The sequence below is a fragment of the Ruditapes philippinarum genome, unplaced genomic scaffold (assembly GCF_026571515.1).
Source record: "Ruditapes philippinarum isolate M1 unplaced genomic scaffold, ASM2657151v2 ctg1783_1_1_1_1, whole genome shotgun sequence".
Lineage (NCBI taxonomy): Eukaryota > Metazoa > Mollusca > Bivalvia > Venerida > Veneridae > Ruditapes > Ruditapes philippinarum.
Genome location: NW_026857499.1, coordinates 19,913 through 42,862, shown reverse-complemented (window position 1 = coordinate 42,862; position 22,950 = coordinate 19,913). Strand labels below are relative to the sequence as shown.

General features: G+C 33.7%; 1 protein-coding gene across 1 annotated transcript; it reads left to right on the top strand.

The window, feature by feature from the left end:
* The first annotated feature begins 2,994 nt into the window (after window positions 1-2,994).
* Window positions 2,995-22,306, top strand: LOC132749952 (uncharacterized). The gene is made up of 14 exons (XM_060739895.1): window positions 2,995-3,132; window positions 6,394-6,531; window positions 7,993-9,576; window positions 9,910-9,994; window positions 10,290-10,636; window positions 12,131-12,212; window positions 12,938-13,035; window positions 16,057-16,137; window positions 17,189-17,270; window positions 17,580-17,662; window positions 18,549-18,848; window positions 21,225-21,319; window positions 21,641-21,703; window positions 22,258-22,306. Exons 2-14 carry the CDS (start codon window positions 6,394-6,396, stop codon window positions 22,304-22,306), a joined length of 3,087 nt encoding a protein of 1,028 aa, XP_060595878.1. The 5' UTR covers window positions 2,995-3,132.
* The last annotated feature ends 644 nt before the right edge of the window (window positions 22,307-22,950 follow it).

Here is a 22,950-nt window from a genome sequence, read left to right as displayed (position 1 = left end):
GAAAGCGACAGAAATATCATATTCAGATGTTCGTTCATTGGTTCATTTTCGCCGGGGTTTCATATTGTGACAACAGGAACGTGTTTTTATGTTTGACTATGATACAAAAGAGAAAGAACACCAAAACACTTGGTAATCTTAGTAATACTCGGGGGCTACGCCCCCTCGTACAAATCAGATAACCTCGTGTTTTTGTGCTCTTGCTATTACATATCACATTCAGCAAATTTTAACTCTTTTTTATCTATATCAAATACTGAAGTGTAAGTGATTCAAATTTTTAATCAAAAGCATTTCTGAAGCATTACCTTTTAGGCTAAATGTGTTATACATGTATTATCAGGGATTTTCCTTTCTATAGCAGGACCATTTTAAGACATCTGCCCGTCTGGAAAATTCTTTAAAAAATCAAAGTTTTCCCCTAGAAATCAGTTAACATTAAGTTTTTTGTCTTCCACTTTTGCAAAAATGACATGTAATTTCAACCCAAAATTAATTAAATCTGATTTTTTGTGAAAAAGAAATATATATAGACACTTCCATTTCAAAATGTGCACCTAAAATGCAAAAGAAGCCACCATTTAACATGTACATTTCGTTTTTCCCGGGACAGAACCCCTTTAAAAAGGGAGTTTGGTCTTTCAACATAAGTCTTCTCCAAATCCCTCCAGAGGCGTGCACGTCGCGGAGAAGGCACACGGCAGGTCAAGGTCAAGTCATCTTAAGTACCAGAGGTGATTGGTTGACCTGTCGTGACTAACTCTGGAGGGTTGGCGCTAAATGAGAGCCGTTTTTGTTATCGTCAGTATGGAACTTGATGCCTGGCCAGTATTGTCGTACTCCTCTACCACCAACGAACGAAGAATAGGCTACAGGAAGATTCAGCTTGACAAAGACGTCCCCGATGTGACTACCTTAGTGGACCGGCAAGGATGCTATATTCTCGGACATATGGAATTTCCGGCGCCGAGTATAAATAAACCGAAATAGAAAGGATCAACATAAGCCCCCCCCCCCGCCCAAAATGTCTTGATCCGGCCCTGTATTTTTACTATTTATAGTGTGTAGAGTGTTATAACATAAAATATCTACTTTGTGTGTATATTTCATATTTACAAAGAGACTATGTATCAATTATCAATATATTCTAAAATCAAATTTGAGCATACTATAATCTTTAAGTTTGATTTCTTTATTGGGAGTAACATGTTATAAATGTTAAAAATTTCCATACAAATCTCTTTAAATGCCAACCAGGCTGAGTTAATATCATAATTATGCTAGATAACAAGCATCCCAGGACTGTTAAAACAAAAAGAGAAAAAATAATCGAAGAAAATTTTTACACAACGTCTTTGCTATATTTTTTTAAGGTTTATTAAAAAAATTGTTTGTTTGAAGGCATTTTAACAGACTTTTGGTGTCCAAAAAAATGTCACCAACTAGCAATTAATAGTGAGAGATTTCATCATTTCAACTAATGAAAATTATACAAAATATGCGCGCACTTTGACCAAAGGACATAGCATAGGCCAAACTATCTCCGTTGCATATTTAAGTCGTACCCTAAATAATGATGATAGTATTAAACATCATTAAGTGAGTGGTCCAAAACCTATAATGCAACTTGGGCATATAAAGGTCATTTTCCTTGATTAGAGCTTTAAGCCTTATTTTGCTGTATAGAGGAAACTCAAAACTAAAGGAGAAAGCTAACCCGCAACGGAATCACATATGATGTCGAACGGTTAACACTAGAAATTTGAAATGATGTCAATTTCGAAAATTAATACACTTAATATACAGAAAGATAAATCATCAGTCCAAAAACGACCATGTCACGCAGGCCTCTCGATGTCATCTTCCTTGGGTTAGACCTTTAGGCCTTTTTTGCCGTAAAGAGAAACCTCCAAATTTAAGTAACACACTCTTCTGGATCACTATTTGATTTTTTAGGATGTACAGCGTTTATTTTTATATGACTCACTTGGCCTGACGTGAACGTGATCTTACACGCACGTTTTTGGCAATTGGATCCGCTTGATCACGTTTTCATGAATTTATAATACATGTACCACTCTTTCGTGCCTGTTATGTTTTCAAAGAAGATAACTTATTTAGAAATATTTCAGACTTGTACATGTAGTTGTGTTACTTAACTTCCCTGTAAATGTTATGTTCCGGAAGGACGGGGTTTCTGCGGAAATGTTTTCAGTCTATCTAAGCTAGAGTATACATAGAGAATAAATCGCCAATACTAAAAACGACAATGCAATGCAAGGATCTTTAGTGAGTTAGTGAGTGAGTTAATGCATGAGTGAATAAGTTGATGTGCGAGTGAGTGATGAGTGAGCCAAATAATGAGTGATCGAGTTAAAGAGTGAAAGAGTTAAAGAATTAGTGACTTTATTAAAGAATGAGTGAGATTAAGAAAGAGTTTATATATAGTAAAAGAATGAGTGAATTAACGAGTTACTGACGGAAATAGTTATTGAGGGAAAGAGCCAGTTAGTGAGTGTAACTAGCGTGAGTGCATGTGAGTGAGTGTGTGTGAGTGTGATTTAGTTTGAGTAAGTGATATTGTGCTTAATTTAAATTGAATATAGTGTGTTTGAGTGTGTTAAATCTAAGCTGGGTGAGTGTTAAATCATCAGTGCATGGTCACTGAATTATGAGAACACACTTCTAAAACAGCTATTCAGTTTTGCCATTGTATTCTAGATATTGGTATATGTGTATATACTTCTCCGGCCGAAAACGTAAATCGGAATATGAATAAATAATTTCATTTGATCTAATTATTCATTGAATAATTTTGAAGATGTCTTTACATTGCCTCAGTTGCTATACTACCATTGCTAGAGCTAGGATCTTTCAAAAAGCTTCAGAAAGCTTCTATTCTACCATTGGGAATTAGAAAGGGTAGCGCTGGACACGCTGATGGAGAAGATAGCAATAGATCTATATAATATAAATAAGGGAGGAAAACATTTGGTGGTGTCGAACCTACTACATGTACCCAACTGAACTGAAAATGTACACGATTCAAAGATGTGAAAATAATGTATCATGTCAGCTTAGTGCACAAATTACCTGATAAATTAAAAGATTAACATATTATTTGTGTCCAATGTAAATCCATTTTTCTTATTTCTAATTATATATTAATAACACTTTAACAGTAACTTGGTGGCTACTGTAAAATTCGCCTTTTTTCTGTCATAGGTAATCGGCGCGTTGATTGGTCACTACCCCCGCACCCCCTCCCCCCTCACCCCCACACCCACTCTACAGCCCTCCTACCTCTCAAAACCATGTAAAATACAGTATTTTTCATTTGAAACATGTTTTAATATATGGTTTATGCTTTTAATTCAATAACCTTCATTTTCTACAAAAAATAAAAAATTGATACATATATATTTAGTAAAGGTATGCAACTCGCCGCTCAATTTTCAGCACTCATCTTAATATGAACTCCATAACTTCAACATTTTTTCACCATTTTTCAATATTTTGGTACCAAATGGTAGGGAATTGATTACTCTTAAAGGAATTAAAGTTGTCATTACAATCATTTCAAGTTATAAGAAGATATGTAATCTCGAATTCACAGCAAGTGTAACTCGACAGTGATCTGACCGCTGGGTTTTCTTCAAAATTACCCGACTAAACGGCAGTTTATTCGAAATGAATGCATATTTCATTGTATTGCGCATATAAATATGATCAAATTATATTATTATTTGTAATAACTGTTCAATCAAAACAGCTAATAAAACTATAACAAACCTTTTTTCCGATATGCCAAATTCTCCAATCCAAAATGAAAGTACACATGTATAAACGGAAGCATTCGTATGGAGTATTTTCATTGGTCGTATGAAAACCTTAGACCAATGAAAATACTCCGTACAAAAAATGAAGGGGAGAGCACTCTGTAGAACTATTACTTGCATTATAATTTGGAATTTAACATATAGGAAAAAAAGGTTTGTTATAGTTTAATAAGATGTTTTGATTGAACAGTTATTACAAATAATAATATAATTTGATCATATTTATATGCGCAATACAATGAAATATGCATTCATTTCGAATAAACTGCCGTTTAGTCGGGTAATTTTGAAGAAAACCCAGCGGTCAGATCACTGTCGAGTTACACTTGCGGTGACTTCGAGATTACATATCTTCTTATAACTTGAAATGATTGTAATGACAACTTTAATTCCTTAAGAGTAATTCAATTCCCTACCATTTGGTACCAAAATATTGAAAATTGGTGAAAAAATGTTGAAGTTATGGAGTTCATATTAAGATGAGTGCTGAAAATTGAGCGGCGAGTTGCATACCTTTACTAAATATATATGTATCAATTTTTTATTTTTTGTAGGAAATGAAGGTTATTGAATTAAAAGCATAAACCATATATTAAAACATGTTTCAAATGAAAAATACTGTATTTTACATGGTTTTGAGAGGTAGGAGGGCTGTAGAGTGGGTGTGGGGGGCAGGGGGAGGGGGTGCGGGTGTAGTGACCAATCAACGCGCCGATTACCTATGTTTTCTGTTAACTTTCATTTGTTTTTGTTTTCGTTAATTAATCTGTAGGTAGATTGGACTGAAAATATAAGCTGCAGTTATCGTGTTTAGTGATATTTTTAGAAATACTGCTTGTATTTAGACTTACAAATTGTCGTTGACAGCAATTATGTGTAAAGTAACATGTTTTCGCGATCAAATATTCCTCAATATTTCGACTACAGTATTAACACTTTACCTCATATATACGCAAATTAACGCACTGTCACTCCCACCCTTTATACGTGAAATCGTGAAAAAATGTCCTTTTTAGGCCTCAAACACTTTTTATGTTTGAGAAATGAAAGTGATTACTTCTTTTTGCGCCGCCCCCTATCAAAAAGATTCATACTCTTACTCTGTATTATCGGCGCAACTCTATTACCGGCGTAGATCTACTCTCAGTATTTTGTCAGGAGTGGTCATGGATACGGTGAAATCAAAAAATTTTGACCTCATTTAATAAGACATGTATTATGATAAATTGAATTTGTTTTGCTTCACACAAAATATGGACTATTAAATTCATCACAGACATATAGAAAAAACTAAGTATGACGATAATATGGGGTCCCATGCTACCAGAGGGTGGATATGCCCTCTTCTGCAAGGGGGTTTGAAGGGGGCTACCTCCCCCTCAATATTAAGAAAATTTTGTACTTGTGAGAGGCTCAAAATGGCCTCACGATAAAAGTCTATCTTAAGATAAGGTGTAACCAGAACTGAAAAGTCTAACTCTTTGACTCTATCTCAATCCATTATGCGAGGTTGCAGCACTTTGAAATCAGTTTTAATGGAAAAATTCAACGCAAAATAGCGATTTTTGGCAGTTTGGAGATGTCCCCTCATTCCCATGGTAACATAAAATATAAGATTGAGCATGCCGTTACAAAAGCAAAGGTCCAGTAATCATTTGTGCCTAGTTTGATCAGCATTAAAAGCATTATTTATAAATAGTTTTTTTACTATAACAGTTTGAGTTTGATACAATGTCATACATGTACCGAATTTGGTATGACTAGATTTGCAACAAAAAATCATTTATGTTCATTTTTTCATGACAGCCACACTTAATCCTTGCATATCGTGGCTACATCCTTAAAAAAGACACTAGATGCCTCGACTGGGATCTGAACCCCAGACCTCTCACACCCTAAACGAGCGCGTTACCCCTGCACCATGGGAAGTTATACGAAGAAAGCTTGAATAAAATCAAATAATTCTATATTTAGAATTTCCATTTCGGGTTTGTAATCCTTATTAATTTCGAGATATTTTGTTCACGATAAACCTGTTGTTGAACACTGATGTAAATATTTTAGGGAAAATCTTTTCACCAAAACAGTCCGACATGTATATATTCCACTACTCGACAGTCAGATTTATTTCTGTACTTAAACGCTCTGAAGTATTCGATAATCAACATCGCTAAAAATGGCATTTTCATTGATTGAAATGATATTCATCCGCGTAATTTATGATTGTGCATTTATTGACAATTCTATAAGCCAACGCTACTTTTAAACTTTGAATGCGTTGTAATTTGTTGGATACTTGTAAAAAACCCAAATATTTCTTTCTTTTACATTGTTAGTTTTAAGCTGCGTTAGGTTTGTCGTGAAATTCTGTGCCAGAGATTTAATGTCAGCATTGTATTTCCTGATCTGCGATCAGAGAATACAAAAACCATCATACAAACTTTTCAAATTTTTAATATTAATGTCCAATATAAATAGCAAATCATAAATGTACAGTAGTATCTGATGAAATAAGTGCCAAGAAAGACAGCTCTTTGTATTTTTTATATTTCAGATGGATGACAAAAAAGCTGAGCTGCCATTTGGTTGGATTGTGAAGCAGTCAAAAACATATCCAGACCGGGTTTATTATTTCAATGTAAACTCTGGTGCGAGTTCTTGGGAATTTCCAGATCTTCTTCAGCATTATGTGGTATTTATTAAGTTTTTTTTTCTGGTATTTATAAAGCTGGTATTTTTAAAGGTTTTTTCCCAGTATTTATAAAGCCGGTATTTTTAAAGTTTTTTATATCTAAAGTATCTATTTTAATTTTCCGTAAAAAATGATTAAAAGCTATTTCCAGATTGAAAGATTGACACGTTTGTTTTAGATACTTAACATAGATACATGTAAAACACTGTAACAATAAATGAAGTCCTGTTACAGTGAATATGTTGCACGAAACTGAGCATTTATCAAATACAGGTAAATAAGTGTTAACTTGAAAGGTCACATAGTGATTTTAATCTATATATTCTGACATATGGATAGATGGCACTGTGGACAAAAGACATGCAGAATTTTATTTATATTAAAGATCCTGTAACACAATTATTTATGGTTTTAAATCATAAATATGATGCTCAAATTAAGATTTATCAATATTGTAGGTTCCAAAAAGCATTATTTATAAAGATATTACTGAATTTAACATTTCATGTAAATAAAGGGAGGTAATTAGAAATTGATTTTCTATAAAGTTTGAGTCAAATTTTCCAATAAGAAATGAATGCATTTATATTCTAATGATTACATGTAATATGCACAAATATTTGCAGTACATATTTTCAATATTCTTTGATGTTTGAAAATTGTTTTATTATCATATTTATATACATATGTATAATTTCACTGAGTGTGGTTAACCACTTTGCTCACAACATACAAGATCTTTAAACTAATGCCATGGGAACAAGACAAACTCTACAGCAAAAATGTTAGAAATTAATTAATTTCATCTAGCAATGAATAAATTGAAAATATTTTACATAGACAATTTACATTTCACTTCATTCTATTGCCATATTTACAAATACAGTACATGGTTGCTATGACAATAAATAGTCAAATTTATAATAAAACAAAAAATGTTTATGTTAAAGGGACTCCACTGAGGTTTTTGACATGACGAAACTGGAAATAATTTTTTGAGATTATTACCCCATTTGATGAAGATCTATACTAATAACCTATGTGCAGAATATCAGATCATCAGCTTGCTCCGTTTTTCCAGAATAATTATTTTAATAGTGAAAAATGATCAAAAATTGAAATCAAAACGGACTTAGCATAGCACAAACATATCATTTTCAATGTATGTCTTGTATATTTCTTGGTTATATTTTAATTGTATTTCTCTTTTAAGTGCTAATGTTTATCTATGTGAAAAATTTAGATTTTATGTTTTTACGCTAATAAACCTCAGTGGAGTTCCTTTAATAGTATCTTGTAAATAAAGCAGTGCAATATATTTTTTATGAAGCTGGAATAATGGAGAATAATGTGTATAAATCATGACAGGTAGCAGATTTTTGTACTGTTTGTCTAAAAATGCTAATATTACTAAATGTCCACATCAGTCTTTTATATGTAAAATTTCTTCGTTCATTGCAGAGTGGGAATACAAACATGACGGCTGCTCCAGTTTTAACAGCAACGTCACTCGTAGTTGATGCTGTGTCACCAGAGAAATTACCCGTTTCTACAACATCCCCGCAACAAACCTCACAGCCGCAGGACACACACAATCAGTTCAAATCTAGTCATAATAAACACCATGATACCAGTGCTTGTAATACACGTGATAGTTATAAAAAAAGTTTGTCTGAAAGAGAAACTCGTAACATTGCTTTAGAATGTCCTGGTAGAAATTCATTAAAACCACATACTTTATCTCAGCTTAAGTGTCGAAGAAGCGTACAAGCAGACAATGATAGTAAAATGTCGAAGTTGAAAAGAGGTGTACTTGACGATAAGTTTTCAGGTCAGGCCAAAAGTCAACATCAGTCCTGTTCTGATAATAAGTTTTCAGGCAAGGCAAAAAGCCAATATCAGCGTAGTCCAGATAAAAAGTTTTCATGCCAGTCAAAAAGCCAATGTCAGTACAGTCCAGATAAAAAGTTTTCAGGCCAGGTGAAAAGCCAGTATCAGCCTTACAGTGTGAAAAAAGTTTGTCAATATGCAGGAACAGGTATAAAGACTGTAAGTTCTGTACAGAAAGATTTGCACAATGATAAAAAAGAAGATTCTGCTCAAGTTAGTCAAAGTTATCATCATTATAAAAAACCTGATTGTTCATTAGGCAACTGTTTACAGCAAAAAGTTAAAAGTAATCCGCAAACATCCTCAAAATCGCAACAACCGGTGACATTTAAATCATATAAGCCTTCATATACAAAACAAAATGTGGCTAAAGATGTGTCATACCTTGATAACAAGCCAAAGCACACAACTTTGTCCCCGATAAAGTTTCCAAAGAAAAGTGCCGGAATTGCCAAAGTCATCTGTTCTACAAACAAAAGCTGCGCGCAGAAAAATGAGGAATATTCAAAATCTGCGGGTAAAGACTTGAGGACTATCTTAAATGTAGGGAAACGTGGTCGTGAAAATACGAAAGACACAAATTCAAGCAGAAACTTGACAGATGATTCACAGGCAGTCAAGAGGCGGAAGACAGGCACCGAAATTCAGTGCCCGAATTTTGATAAACGGGAAGAAATAATTGACCTTTCAGACGATCCGCAAACAAAGATAAAGAAAAAAATAAACAGCCAGGTAAATAAGACAGAATGTTCACTAGACACATATTTATATGTAGGTGAAGACAAACGTAGAGTTGTCAGATCTTGTCATTCACGCGATAGCGTTAATTCATTAGTTAAAAAGACACCCGCAACTAACACAGAGACATTAGGTAAAACAGAACCAGTTACTAACACAAACACTTCTCAATGCATTCGTAAATTAACTCCATCAACTCGTGACTCAAATGTAAGTAGAAGTGCACCAATTCAGCATGTTGGCGAGGAACGAGTGCCCAAGTTGCCCGACGAGGGTTCAGATTTTGATCGTAACAATAATGCTGAGTATAAGTTGTTTATTGGGGATAAAGACAAACTGTTGAGTATTCAGGCTTGGATCAATAATCTACAGGATCGAGCAGGATCCGAGAGTCCGTCAGTTGATTCTTATTCACAGGTAGTTTTTATATTCTGATTCATGGGCTGCATTCTTTAAAGATATTTGACCGAATCGCAATAAAAGTACAGTTATTATTTTAAAAAAATAGGTTCTCTTACCTCATAAGTTGGATTATGCCATACACTTTATCATTGTTAGTAGTTCATCAATATGTTGATAGTAAACATAAGTAAATATTAAAGTCAATGTGGGACATACTAAGGGTATATGTCTATAGATCTATTTTGAATTTCCATGTTTACTTTTAAAATTTAATTTAATGGTACCCTTGTGAAAAAAATATAATTATACAAATATACATGTATTATATCAATGTTAATTTTAATACAGGTTAGTTTAGGTCAAGTGAATGATTCAGTTGATAGTGGCTATGTAACAAATACTACAAGCAAGACCTGCTCACCTCCTGAAAAAGGTTAGTTATGTAATGTCTTTTTCATTTCTCGTGTTTTTTTCTCTCTCCCACTTGATGTATTGGGGCATATAGATTGCGCTTCCTGTCCTTTTGTGCTGTCCTTCTGTCCTGCTGGCTTTCATATTTGTTAACAAAAGAGCAAATGTCAATGTCTGTGGCTAAGTCTATTGTTACTCAAATAAAAGGTCAAGAGTAGGGATCTATGAATTCTAAACTTGACATTATTTTGAGTCTGAGTTCATCATTATGATACATTATCTAGTGAATCATCTATTCTTTTTATTTTCAACAACAGGCTGGGCAGCAGACGTCAAGGATGCAGATGTCGTGTCAAGGCCTGTAGTCAGTATGGAGGTGGACGAGTGCTTGATTGATGAGAAATTACATGGTGAGGTGGTGTGGAAGTTGGCTGAGAGAGAAGGCGGGGCTGGAGAAGGCGGGGCAGTTCCAATAGGAGTAGGCGGAGACTTACCAGTGGATGAAGGTGTGACATTACCCGTTGAAGAGAATGAGGAGGAAATGATGGATATAGACGAGGTTCTGGTTGAGGTCCGACAGCATGTGAGCGGGTCTGGTAATCAGAATGCTAGCAGCTTTGATGATTATACGGACAAATTTACACCTATGAAAGCAACAAGCAAGGTAAAAACGAAGTTACGTCAGATTTTCTATTAATACACTTGTTACTATATATAGTAACAAAATTGCCTATGATTTCAACTGATTATGAGTGTCACGTGACCTATTATGAGTTTGCGGCCTGGGGCCGAGAACTAGTTATCAGCCCGCAGAACATGTGCACGTGCACAAACTGAAACAATGACGTCACGTTTAACGTCATCAAACAATTAACTGTAAAAGTGAAAGTCGGTTGTCAGCACGAATCGCTTTATTTTTATTATGAGACCTTAAACGTTTTTAGTACAAACACATTTTTGTTACTATTGAAATTTGAAGAAATAATAGATCTACGACAAATTCATTCCGAAAAAAATGAAAATAAAACTTGCTTCTTGGTTCTACTGCTTTGAACACACAAACAGAAAACATCTCTGTACAGAACAGTAGAAGAGTAGACAAGAATTTCAACGAAAGAACTTCAAAGTCTATTTGTTTTGATTATGTTTTTGTTATTTTTTTTAATGCTACTATTAGATCTACCAAGTGTATTAAAGACATTAATACACGTCAGCGTAGGGCCGGAAGGTGATAATCGGCCCTGAATGAATAATGGCCCTCGGGCTAAAGCCCTCGGGTCCATTATTCATTTTGCAGGCCGATTATCACCTTCCAGCCCTCTCCTGCCGTGTATTAACCTCTTATTAATCAACTATTGATTTCTGTGCAATTATACATGTGAAAATCAGGTTAGAAGAGAGAATGGCCCATTTAATCTATACCATGGTGAATTTGTGTTTTTAGTTTGTCCTATCTTTTTTTTACTGACCATCAGAGTGGAATTTCAGGGTATTATTTGACTGATCACCTGTTTCAGAATAAGAACAATGCTCCAATTACATCTGATCAATGCGGACATGTGATCAATTTACAAAAGTCGTAATTATTTTTTTCTACGCTTATAGAAAAACTTATAGAATTGTCAAACCAGGTACACCTTGTTAAAGATGTATTTTGTATGGGATGGTTTACAATATTTCTGTTTTGAATCAAATATTGTATGGAAGGGTTTACAATTTTTTTTCTATCAAAACAATACTGTATGGAATGGTTTACATGAATTCAATTTTCAATCAAAACAATATTGTATGGAATGGTTTACAATAGTTTTGTCTTGAATCAAAACAATACTGTGTGGAATGGTTTACAGTATTTATGTTTTCAACAGAAACAATATTGTTTGGAATGGTATACAATTTTTTTTGGTTTTCACTCAGAACAAAACTGCAATGGAATAGTTTACAATGTTTTTGTTTTGAATCAAAACAATATTGTTTTTACAATTTTCTTTTTCAGCGAAAATGATACTGTATGGATCGGTTTACAATTATTATTGTTTTCAATCAAATCAATATTGTGTGGAATGGTTTACAATATTTTTGTTTTGAATCAAAATCAAAATGTTGTAAACCATTCTATACAAGATATCAGTCAAAACTTTTGACTACTATTTTACAGATCATTACAGTGGTTGTGGATACCAATGTTCTCATCTCAAACCTGGCTCTGTTTGAGACTCTCAAAGATTATCAGCTTCAAGGTAAGTTATTCTCAATCATTTATACCCCCTTAATACCCCTAAATTTGCTCATCTCAAACCTGGCTCTGTTTGAGACTCTCAAAGATTATCAGCTTCAAGGTAAGTTATTCTCAATCATTTATACCCCCTTAATACCCCTAAATTTGCTCATCTCAAACCTGGCTCTGTTTGAGACTCTCAAAGATTATCAGCTTCAAGGTTAGTTATTCTTAATCATTTATACCCCTAAATACCCCTAAATTTGTGTAATGGACTTCCCCAGTTTAGAATTTGGACAAGTCCATTGTTACATGTAGGTTAGAATTTATAAATCTGACAAAGCTGGACTAGTAATCCAAGGGTCACAAGTTCGATTTCCCATATCACAACTTACAGCACTTATGGTCTTATAGATATGTCACCTTTAAAACAAAGTCCCATGTATTGTTGCTTTATGCCAGGTATGTAAAATGAACCAGGGTCCCTCCTTGAAAAGGGAAACAACTGTTTTATGCACTACCCAAAAATTAACCAACTCCTTAGGGTGTGTCACATGCCTGTGACAGTAAATAAACCAAAATCTATGAAAAGTATACTATAAAATTAAAAAAAACTGGATGTTGTTTTCATATGGTTTTTGAAATATGTTTGTTGGTGTATTTGTTTTTGTAATATAGAAATATATTATAGGTGGTTGCGTTTCTGCATTTATGATATATTTTGGTGTATTTCTAATGTATTTATAGGTAGAGACAGAGCAAAACTATGCTTATACATTCCATGGATTGTTTTATGTGAACTAGACTACATGAAGGAGAAACAGACTGGAAACAAGCCAAAACAGGTAAAAAATCAGGTCTTAGATTAAACATATTTATTTATAGCTTGATGAGCGATTGAAGCAAATTTGGACCTATCTCAAATGGACCTTTGGCAAATAAACAGAACTGGTGTCGTAAGAGGGAATATGATTATGAACACCCATTGTGGCAGATATTTTAATCTCTAAACCAACACTTTCTTTAATAGACATTTCTTATGTCATGTTTAAGTAAAGCCCAATTGATTGATTTTTATAATGTAATTTTCCTCAAGCATATTGTTTGGCACATTCGTGACTGAGTGGCTAAGGTAGTTTTCACTTAACCACTGGCTCCTAATTGCTATTGGTTTGAATCCAGCCAGACACTTTGGATTCTTTCATGTGAGGAAGCTGTGCAGTTAACTTATGGAAAGTTTAATAGATTGATGAATGGCTGGTAATCAGGTCCTTGGATTTGAAAAATTACTTCTCATAGCTACTTTAGGCTTAGATAAGATAATTGGTAAAAATCAATGGCTGATTTATGACTTAGATACTAATTTAAGGCTTGATTAGAGACTTAATTAGATTAAGGTGACAACGGAGTCAATTATCACTGAAAATACCTAAAATGAGATTTTTTGCTAAGTAGATTTATTAACCTTTTCTGAACACATTTGTGATTTAATTTTGGAAGCAGTTAGTCCAAAAAATGTGTTTTTAAACGTTTTAAAACGGAACCTATACTATTTGTATCTGCTATTCGCGTAACCTGTCGATTATCGATAACGCGCTCCGCCCCCTGTTGAGGCATCAATGAGGAAATCGGTAGTTCCATATATCCGTGAATTACACGTCCATACTGGTCCATACTTCTCGTAATACATGTATCGTACAACTAACGTACATCTTTTATGAATATCTCAACATTTAGCCTTTTTTATATAAATTAAGAAATTGTCGGCCAATGTACGTAACATAATGTATGAAACATAAATAATTAAGCATAGCGGCAAATCGCACGACCACGGGGTTGATTAAAAATGTAGTTGCTAAAAATATCCATAATGTGTGAAAATAATTTGTCTGTCCCGTTAATCTGATAGATATTACGTTGAGTTGATAGACTTTTGTACGGATTCAAGGGCTTACTTTACATTCAGCCTCGTTTTCTAACAATGTCAAGTAAAACACAAACAACAAACAGACAACATTTTATATGTGAACGCCTATGTGACTTGTGGAAAGGTATCCCTGACAAATTTCTAAACCATTTTAGATTGTCTAAGGATGATTATTTCTCATTAAATAAAAAAAAGATATTAAATAATATTCTCAGTGAAAATAAATTGTTCTCAGTAAATCGACACAGTACTAATAAAATCTGGGACAAAGTATGAAAATTTATTGTCTAAAAGACGTATCCCCGGTAGAAACTGGATCTCTTGCCGTGCATAGATGATATTCATAATAGAAGTCAAGAAGGCCAGATCATAATGATCTAGTAATACCTTTTATTTCTATTAAAAATATGTGAAGCATTATCAATTTGGTGGAAAAGATATATAATACCCCGTGCTTATTTGTACATCTACCATGGACTTTAAAGACTGTCAGAAGCTTAGTTTTTTGTTATTTTTTTGTATTTTAACAGAATTTCATACACGAATACACAGGCAGAGTGATACTGGTATAATACAATAATAATGCTAATGATAATAATAATAAACTTCAAAAAGGAAAACAATTAAGTACCCCGCTAGCGGTGCGCAAATGCGTTCCATTTCCCCCCACTGAGTGCCTCAAAATTTTACCGATAGTCACGTGACATGTGAGAGACAGATACCAGACGATCAGTAAATCACGTTAAGAATTGAAGAAATTTTCAGCTATAAACTGATATCAATCAGCAGCTTTTTAATTGGTCAGATGTCACTGGGTCATAAAATGTTGTTAGAGAGTATGTTACCGCAACTTGTGACCCTCTCTGGTGCGATATTTGTGTATTATGCAATTATTTAGCGTGAAACGTAGGGGTCCGAGAGAGAACAGCCGATTTATGACACTTCGTTTGATGCGGGTCGGACTAACTTTGAATCGGCATAACTTCTTTAATAATCAAGCAATTAACATGCGGTTTAAAGCACATGAAAGGAAATTCATTTACGGAGGGAACCGTGTCAGGGATTTTTGTTGTTGCTCAATAGGCGACTTAATTATCTTTAATTACGTAATATGTATGGTGAAAAAAGTCGCATAAAAGTTTTGACGTTACGTCATATTTTTTTGAGAAAAGATAGAAAAAAATTGAGACACGGTTCCCTAGATATTATAAGTATGGTTATTTTCAAAAGTTTGATGACAAAAATTAAAAAATGACTTTGATATGACGATTTAAAAATTTTAGGATTTTTATTCAAAATCAATCATTTACAAAGGCATTTTTTTCAAATATTTTATTTTTTTATGATGATCAACGACATTTAATGCACAAAGATTAAATAAATAACAATTATTATTAAAATAACTTTGTTTAAATGACATTTATGTAAGTACCACGGAAAGTGTCTGTTGTCACCTTAATGGCTTAATAAGATGCTGATTTATTCATTTTGCCAGTAAAAAAGAATATCATAATTGTACAATACTAAGCAGGATAGTTGAAGTATATGCATCTTTATTCTCTTCTGAAAACACGTTTTCATTGTCTTGCATCCATTATGTATACCATATGTTAATTAGCTATAAACTTTGTATAACAGTTTTATGCTGAATAAATTTATATTCTGTTATTTAGATACTTAAGAACTGTGAATGGCTGATTGGTTTAATAAGGTGTAACTAGATATTTAAGTTGATTAATGGCTTAATTAGATGCTGACCTAGGGTTAATTAAGGTACATATTTACAATAATGGCTGGTAGGCTTGATAAGGCTTAATTAAGTTATTAAATAGATTAATGGCTGAATTAGATGTTGAATAACTTTCTGATATTTATGGACAAAACAGTTTTGATCCATTACGTACATGTTTGACATTTTTCATGTATTTACATTGTGTAGAAAGCGAGACATGCCATCAGTGTGTTGAAGACGTTGTTCAGTGGTAAACATCCTCGTGTCAAGGGACAGACGCCTAAAGAGGTATTTCAACTATAGTAATTTGTAGTTAAGAGCAAAAAAACCTATAAAAATACCTCCTAGATTTTACCCTTATTCCACCAAAGTTATAGTTGTGGCATTGGCCTAGCTTAGAATTTTCGAAATGTTGTTTTGTAAATTAAAGGAATTTAAACAAAAACAACAAAAAAACTCACCTCTTGCCTGCTGGTGGCAAGTGAATATACCCTTGTGACCATGCATTTCATCTTTCATGGTTTGCACTGTTTGCTATTCAGTCAGTCCTTACTGTGAAATTTTCATTATACATGATGGATGGTTTTGTTTACAGATTAAGATACTTTTTCACAAACTACTAATGAGAAGGTTAAACAAAATGAAATTTTAATATTATAGAACAATATTAATACGAAGTACAGATACTAGATTAATATGAGTGGTTAAGGTCCCTGATTTCGAACTATTTACCCCTCATTGCTGTGGGTTTGAAACCCTTGAGGGTCTTTGTGTCTTTAATATCAATAAGCTATCCAGCTATCTTATAAGGGGCATCTGTGTCAGATTGGTTTAGGTCGTTGACTTCAAACCACTTGCCTCTCACTGCTGTAGGTTTAAGGGGTGCAAGGGTCTTCAGATTCTTTTATGTGAGAAAGCTATCCAGCTAGCTTACATATCATGGGTGATTCTGCTCAGTTGTCGTTTGTGCCTGAAATAATGTACAGAAGGGGGGGGGGGCACCTGAGGTCTTCCTCTACCAGTAAAGCTGGCCATATGACCTCTACTGTGTTGTTGCAACATAAAACCCAGCCAAAAAAGAAAAAAGGGAGCAAAAGCAGCTGTCTTAAATGAGGTCAATGGTTCTACTTAGGTGACATCTAGTGCTTGAAATAATGCATCTGTCATTAAAGATAGGTCACCATATTATGACTTTAGTGCAGTAATAGGCTAACTACTATTGAAGTTGATAGGAGTTAGCCTGTAACTGCACTAAGGTAAAAATATTACCTTAACAGTGTTAGTGTAAATTGAAACCAAAACCACAAACAAATAACTGCACTAATATGTTATAATTCAGGCTGAGGAAGCATCTGACAACTTCCGATCTACGTGTAATGATGACAACATTCTCCAGGCTTGTTTACAGTGTCAGAAAAATGGTAAGTATAATATGTTAGGATGATCTTAATATCATAAAATTGTATGGCCTCAAAAAAAAAAAAAAAAAAAAAAAAATCAAGTATGTGTTACTTGTCTTTTTGCTACTGTGATTAGAAACTCACCAAAAAGTATTAATAGAAAATATATGCTCATTCTTTATCATTTTAGGTTTGAAACAGTACTTCATTGATTTCTTTGTTATTGTAATGACAGATTATTTTTTGTTGAGAAAAATAAGGACTTTTTTTCTAAAAGTGGCCTTTTCTGTGTAACAGACAAAAGTAGATTTATAAAGAATTTTATTGCAGGGTTATGTGCTGTGCTGTTAACAAATGACAATAATTTGATCAACAAAGCCCTCGTGAGTAATGTGTCGGCTTACACAGCAAAGGTAAGTCAGATTTTCTGCTCCCTCGTTATCTTTAATGATATACTGTGCTCATCCTTGAGTAAAATATTTTAATCACAGAAATTTATTGAAAACTATGAAATTCTTACTGAATATGTCTAATTTAGAAAAGAGAATGAATAGACTATGTATTGGAAGCTGCGTTCCTTATTACAAATCAAGTAAAGTTGGTTTCTTTTTAAAAAAATGTCAGTTTTTATAAGGACATAATAATGTTGGTCAATAAATAAACCTTCAAACTTACTCTGTGTTGATTGTTTGTTCAACTTGTATCATTTTTCTCAGTAAAAGCATGGTGTAATTGTATATTAATGACATTTATATAAGAAATTGCAATGTTAAATATTTATACCATTATGTTAAGACCATTTTAATTACAAAAAAGAACAGTTAAAATCTTATGCCAGATTGCTTATATTTTTTCTTATTACTATAGACAAAAAAAATACCTTTCACAACTGTCACTGTATTGAACTGTTCACTAATTAGTTTAAACTTTATTTATTCAATAAATTGTACATAAATGACATTTACAAACATTGCACAACAATGTAATTCAGACAGGATTGGAAAACAAGTAAAACAATACTTAAATCAATTCCTCTCCTCTTCACTAATTACAGGAGATAGTGTGTAAGCAGATAGCTCAGTACCGCGGTATGGTATTCTGAGGGTTCATGGTTTGAGTCCTGGTCCAAGGACATACATGATGTTATTATTAGTTGATTATTTACTTTAGATTTGTAATTAAGAAATTCTTGTCAAAGTTAATGAAATGTTTACATGATTGAAGAAGTTCTTTATCTCAAGAAAAACTTAACCCATGCATGTAACATTGTCAAATTAAATTGTGATTTTAACATTTTAGGACATTTTGACTGGCTTGAACGAAGTTGACAAAGCAGTTTTTGCGGGAAAATCCATCACTACAGGCAATGTTAACCTTCTGAAGTCAGATTACGTTAAAAGTCCAGCTCCAGCTTCTCATGGACTTGAAGTTTACCAAAACATAAATAGTGTGGATGGTACTGGAAATAAAGTCTGTCTCAGTGGCGGGAAGACAGCCAGTGTTGGAGAGAACGTGGTGACATTATCTGCTGCACCTCAACAGACGTGTCTTGCTGATAAAATACTGAAGGAGGAGAATACATCTACCATTGAAACACTGGTCAGTGAGAAACAACATCAAATAGTTTTTTTTCCGTAAAGTTGACTCTTCATAGTTAACATAAACATCATTTATTAAAGGGAGCAAACTTGCTGTGTAAAGGGAGGAAACTGGTTGATTAAAAGGGGGACAGACTTGTTGTTTAAAGTGGGCAAACTTGCTGGGTATAGGTGGAAACTAGGTGATTAAAAGGGGGACAAACTTGTTGTTTAATGGGGGCATACTTGCTGTTTAAAGGGAGCAACTTTGCTGTTTATAGGGAGTAAACTTTTTGTTTATAGAGAATAAACTTGCTGTTTAAAGGGAGCAAACTTGATGTTTACAGGGGGCAAACTTGGTGTTTAAAGGGAGCAAACTTGCTGTTTAAAGGGTGCAAACTTTTTGTTTATAGGGAGCAAACTTGCTGTTAAAGAGAGCAAACTTGCTGTTTAAAGTGGGCAAACTTGTTGTTAAAGGGAGTAAACTTGCTGTTAAAGGGAGCAACCTTGCTGTTTAAAGGGACCAAACTTGCTGTTTAAAGGGGCCAAACTTGATGTTTAAAGGGAGCAAACTTGCTGTTTTAAGGGAGCAAACTTGCTGTTTAAAGGGAGCAAACTTTTTGTTTATAGGGAGCAAACTTGCTGTTAAAAGGAGCAAACTTGCTGTTTAAAGGGAGCAAACTTGCTGTTAAAGGCAGCAAAACTTGCTGTTTAAAGGTGCAAACTCACTGTTTAAAGGGAGCAAACTTGCTGTTTTAAGGGAGTAAACTAGCTGTTTAAAGGGAGCAAACTTTCTGTTTTTAGGGAGCAAACTTGCTGTTAAAGGGAGCAAACTTGCTGTTAAAGGGAGCAAACTTGCTGTTTTAAAGGGTGCAAACTTGCTGTTTAAAGGGAGCAAACTTTTTGTTTATAGGGAGCAAACTTGCTGTTAAAGAGAGCAAACTTGCTTTTAAAGGGGCAAACTTGCTGTTAAAGGGAGCAAACTTGCTGTTTAAAGGGAGCAAACTTGTTTTTTAAGGGTGCAAACTTGCTGTTTAAAGGGTGCAAACTTGCTGTTTGTAGGGATCAAACTTGTTGTTTTCAGGGAGAAAACTTGCTGTTTAAAGGGAGCAAACTTTTTGTTTATAGGGAGCAAACTTGCTGTTAAAGAGAGCAAACTTGCTGTTTAAAGGGGGCAAACTTGCTGTTAAAGGGAGTAAACTTGCTGTTAAAGGGAGCAACCTTGCTGTTTAAAGGGAGCAAACTTGCTGTTTATTAAAGGGGGCAAACTTGCTGTTTAAAGGGAGCAAACTTGCTGTTAGGGGGAGCAAACTTGCTGTTTAAAGGAAACAAACCTGCTTTTTAAAGGGGCAAACTTGCTGTTTAATTTAAACTTGCTGTTTGTAGGGAGCAACTTTGCTGTTAAAGGGAAATAAACCTGCTTTGACATTTTTATTGCAGAGAGCTAACTTGTGCTGCTTCTATTTACATAAGGGAGTTACTTTTTTGTGTTGTTGAAATTTTATAAATGCAACTTTCACTACATTGTGTATTTAAGGGAGCTAACTTGCGCTGACATTTAATTACAGAGAGCGAACTTGTTCTAGTAATGAGTACTACAGGACGCTAACCTTACAATATTTTGAGCTAAAACTCATTTGTACCAACACTCTGATTTTGGGAGATACCTTCCACTGAAATATTTTAAGGACATATTTTTGACATTGCCTAATAAAGGGAGCAGCTTACTTGTGTTAGCATAGTAACATGAAAGGGAGCTAACTTGTGCTAACATAGAAACATGAAAGAGAGCTTACTTGTGTTAACATTGTAACATGAAAGGGAGCTTATTTATGTTAACATTGTAACATGAAAGAAAGCTAACTTGTGTTAACATAGTAACATGAAAGGGAGCTAACTTGTGTTAACATAGTAACATGAATGAAAGCTAACTTGTGTCAACATAGTAACATGAAAGGGAGCTTACTTGTGTTAACATAGTAACATGAAAGGGAGCTAACTTGTGTTAACATAGTAACATGAAAGGGAGCTAACTTGTGTAAACATAGTAACATGAAAGGAAGCTAACTTGTGTTAGCATAGTAACATGAAAGGGAGCTTACTTGTGTTAACATAGTAACATGAAAGGGAGCTAACTTGTGTTAACTTAGTAACATGAAAGAAAGCTAACTTGTGTCAACATAGTAACATGAAAGAAAGCTAACTTGTGTCAACTTAGTAACATGAAAGGGAGCTATCTTGTGTTAACATAGTAACATGAAAGGGAGCTAACTTTTTTGAACTTAGTAACATGAAAGGGAGGTATCTTGTGTTAACATAGTAACATGAAAGGGAGCTAACTTTTTTGAACTTAGTAACATGAAAGGGAGCGAACTTTAACTGACATTGTATATTACAGGTAGATGACATGTACTGTAAAATGAAGACCGTATTACATGAGGCACTAGGAAAAATACTCGAAGTGGAAATGCAAAAAGCCTATGATGATATATGGTAAAAGTGCATTAATTTTGAATTTATTAATATGATAATTTAATTTTCCAGTTTTGATGAATTTCTGAATTGAAATATGGTAATTTTAGATGGATGAGGGAAGTTTTATGAAAGTGTGGCTGAACTGTACTCTGGTAAATTTAGTGTAACTTATTGTTGTGATCAGTATTAAAATCTACCACCACCACCACCAGTTGTGAATGTTGGTGTGGCTCTATTCTGGTGGGTAAAGCTACTCACTCACTCTCCAAGCTGGTTAATGGTTAAAAAAAGGTTTGCTGTTGAATCTTGATATGTATTGATTATTTGCTTATATTTTAGGACAGACATTGTGTACAGAAAACCACCGTGGGATTTAAAAGCTATACTAGAGTGTTGGAAAAAGTAATAGAATTTTTGGTCATTACCTCCTTGTTTAATCTTCGGGTTTACATGCCCATCTTCACGTTAATTACAGGAATATACCAATTGAGTTAAAATGACTCTTAGATTGCTAACGAAGGTTTATATTATATTTTTAAATGTCAGAAAGGCTATTAGCGATATGGATATATTGGCAATTTTCATAAATTAACGAGAATGTTTTTCATCAAAGCGCATAAAAAAAGGAAAAAGTGGAATGTAAAGATGATGTCATGTCTTAAACTGAAACAAATACTTGTATGTCGGGCTATCAAAATTAATTCAAGTATAAAGTCATTATTGCAATGTAACTTTTATATTTTTAATGTAACGATGAGAAATATGCCCTAAAGGACAGAAAGTAATAATGAATACTATGCATGCTCATAGATAACCGTTATGGATGTAGAAATCATTGCTATTTGTAGGTGCTTCTTTTCTTCATGGTATATATGACATAGTATACAGAGTGTTTCAGCCAATCAGAATTCAAGAAAATTATTTGCATTATACATGTCAGATAAATATATTTGCAGGCACTGGAGAGCTGTGTTTGGATTTGTGTTTCCAAGATACCTTCGCTAATTGACAATTTTCTTTTCCAATATATCTAGGTTTAAAGGGACTTTGATAAATTTTTTTGTAATGAAATGACATAAAATAGAAAAAAATAAAAAATCTGACCACAACCCAAAGATTTTTTAATGTAAAAACAGTAGAACTCAAAAGTTTTAACCATAAATCCATTTTTTCCATGAGTCTTAAGTAAAATGAATGTCCCGATTTTTTTCTCCCATTCTTTATTAAAACCTATATATGAGTCAAATTTGTATGTGTCAAATTTTTCAATGTGTTCGAAGTGTTTACGCAAGTCCCTTCAGCTTCAACTTACTGAAGTTCTACTGTATTATATTAAATATATTTTGAACAAATAATAAAGGCTTGATCTACACTCAATTTCTACATGAAATAGCTTACAGTGTAGATTCTGGAAATCCTGCCTGATTGTAAAGGTTGGCCTAGCTTGTATAATTGGTACATAAATTGATGAGTATATCATTATTGTTACAAGTCAGATGGATAGTTTTAGTGTGTGCAAATTTAATTTGTTTTAGTTCAATTGTGTTGGAATCTATAAGCTTATTGAAATACTCTTGAATCTGTTCCTGGAACCAACCAGTACTAAGCAATGAATGCAAAGTTTCTTGCTCAAGGAAACACAGCTTGCC

Coding starts and splice junctions, on each gene's coding strand:
- LOC132749952 (XM_060739895.1), top strand. CDS start 6,394: ATGGATGACAAAAAAGCTGAGCTGCCATTTGGTTGGATTGTGAAGCAG. Junction 9,577..9,909: donor CAGTTGATTCTTATTCACAG/GTAGTTTTTATA, acceptor ATTTTAATACAG/GTTAGTTTAGGTCAAGTGAA. Junction 17,663..18,548: donor TGTCGGCTTACACAGCAAAG/GTAAGTCAGATT, acceptor TTAACATTTTAG/GACATTTTGACTGGCTTGAA.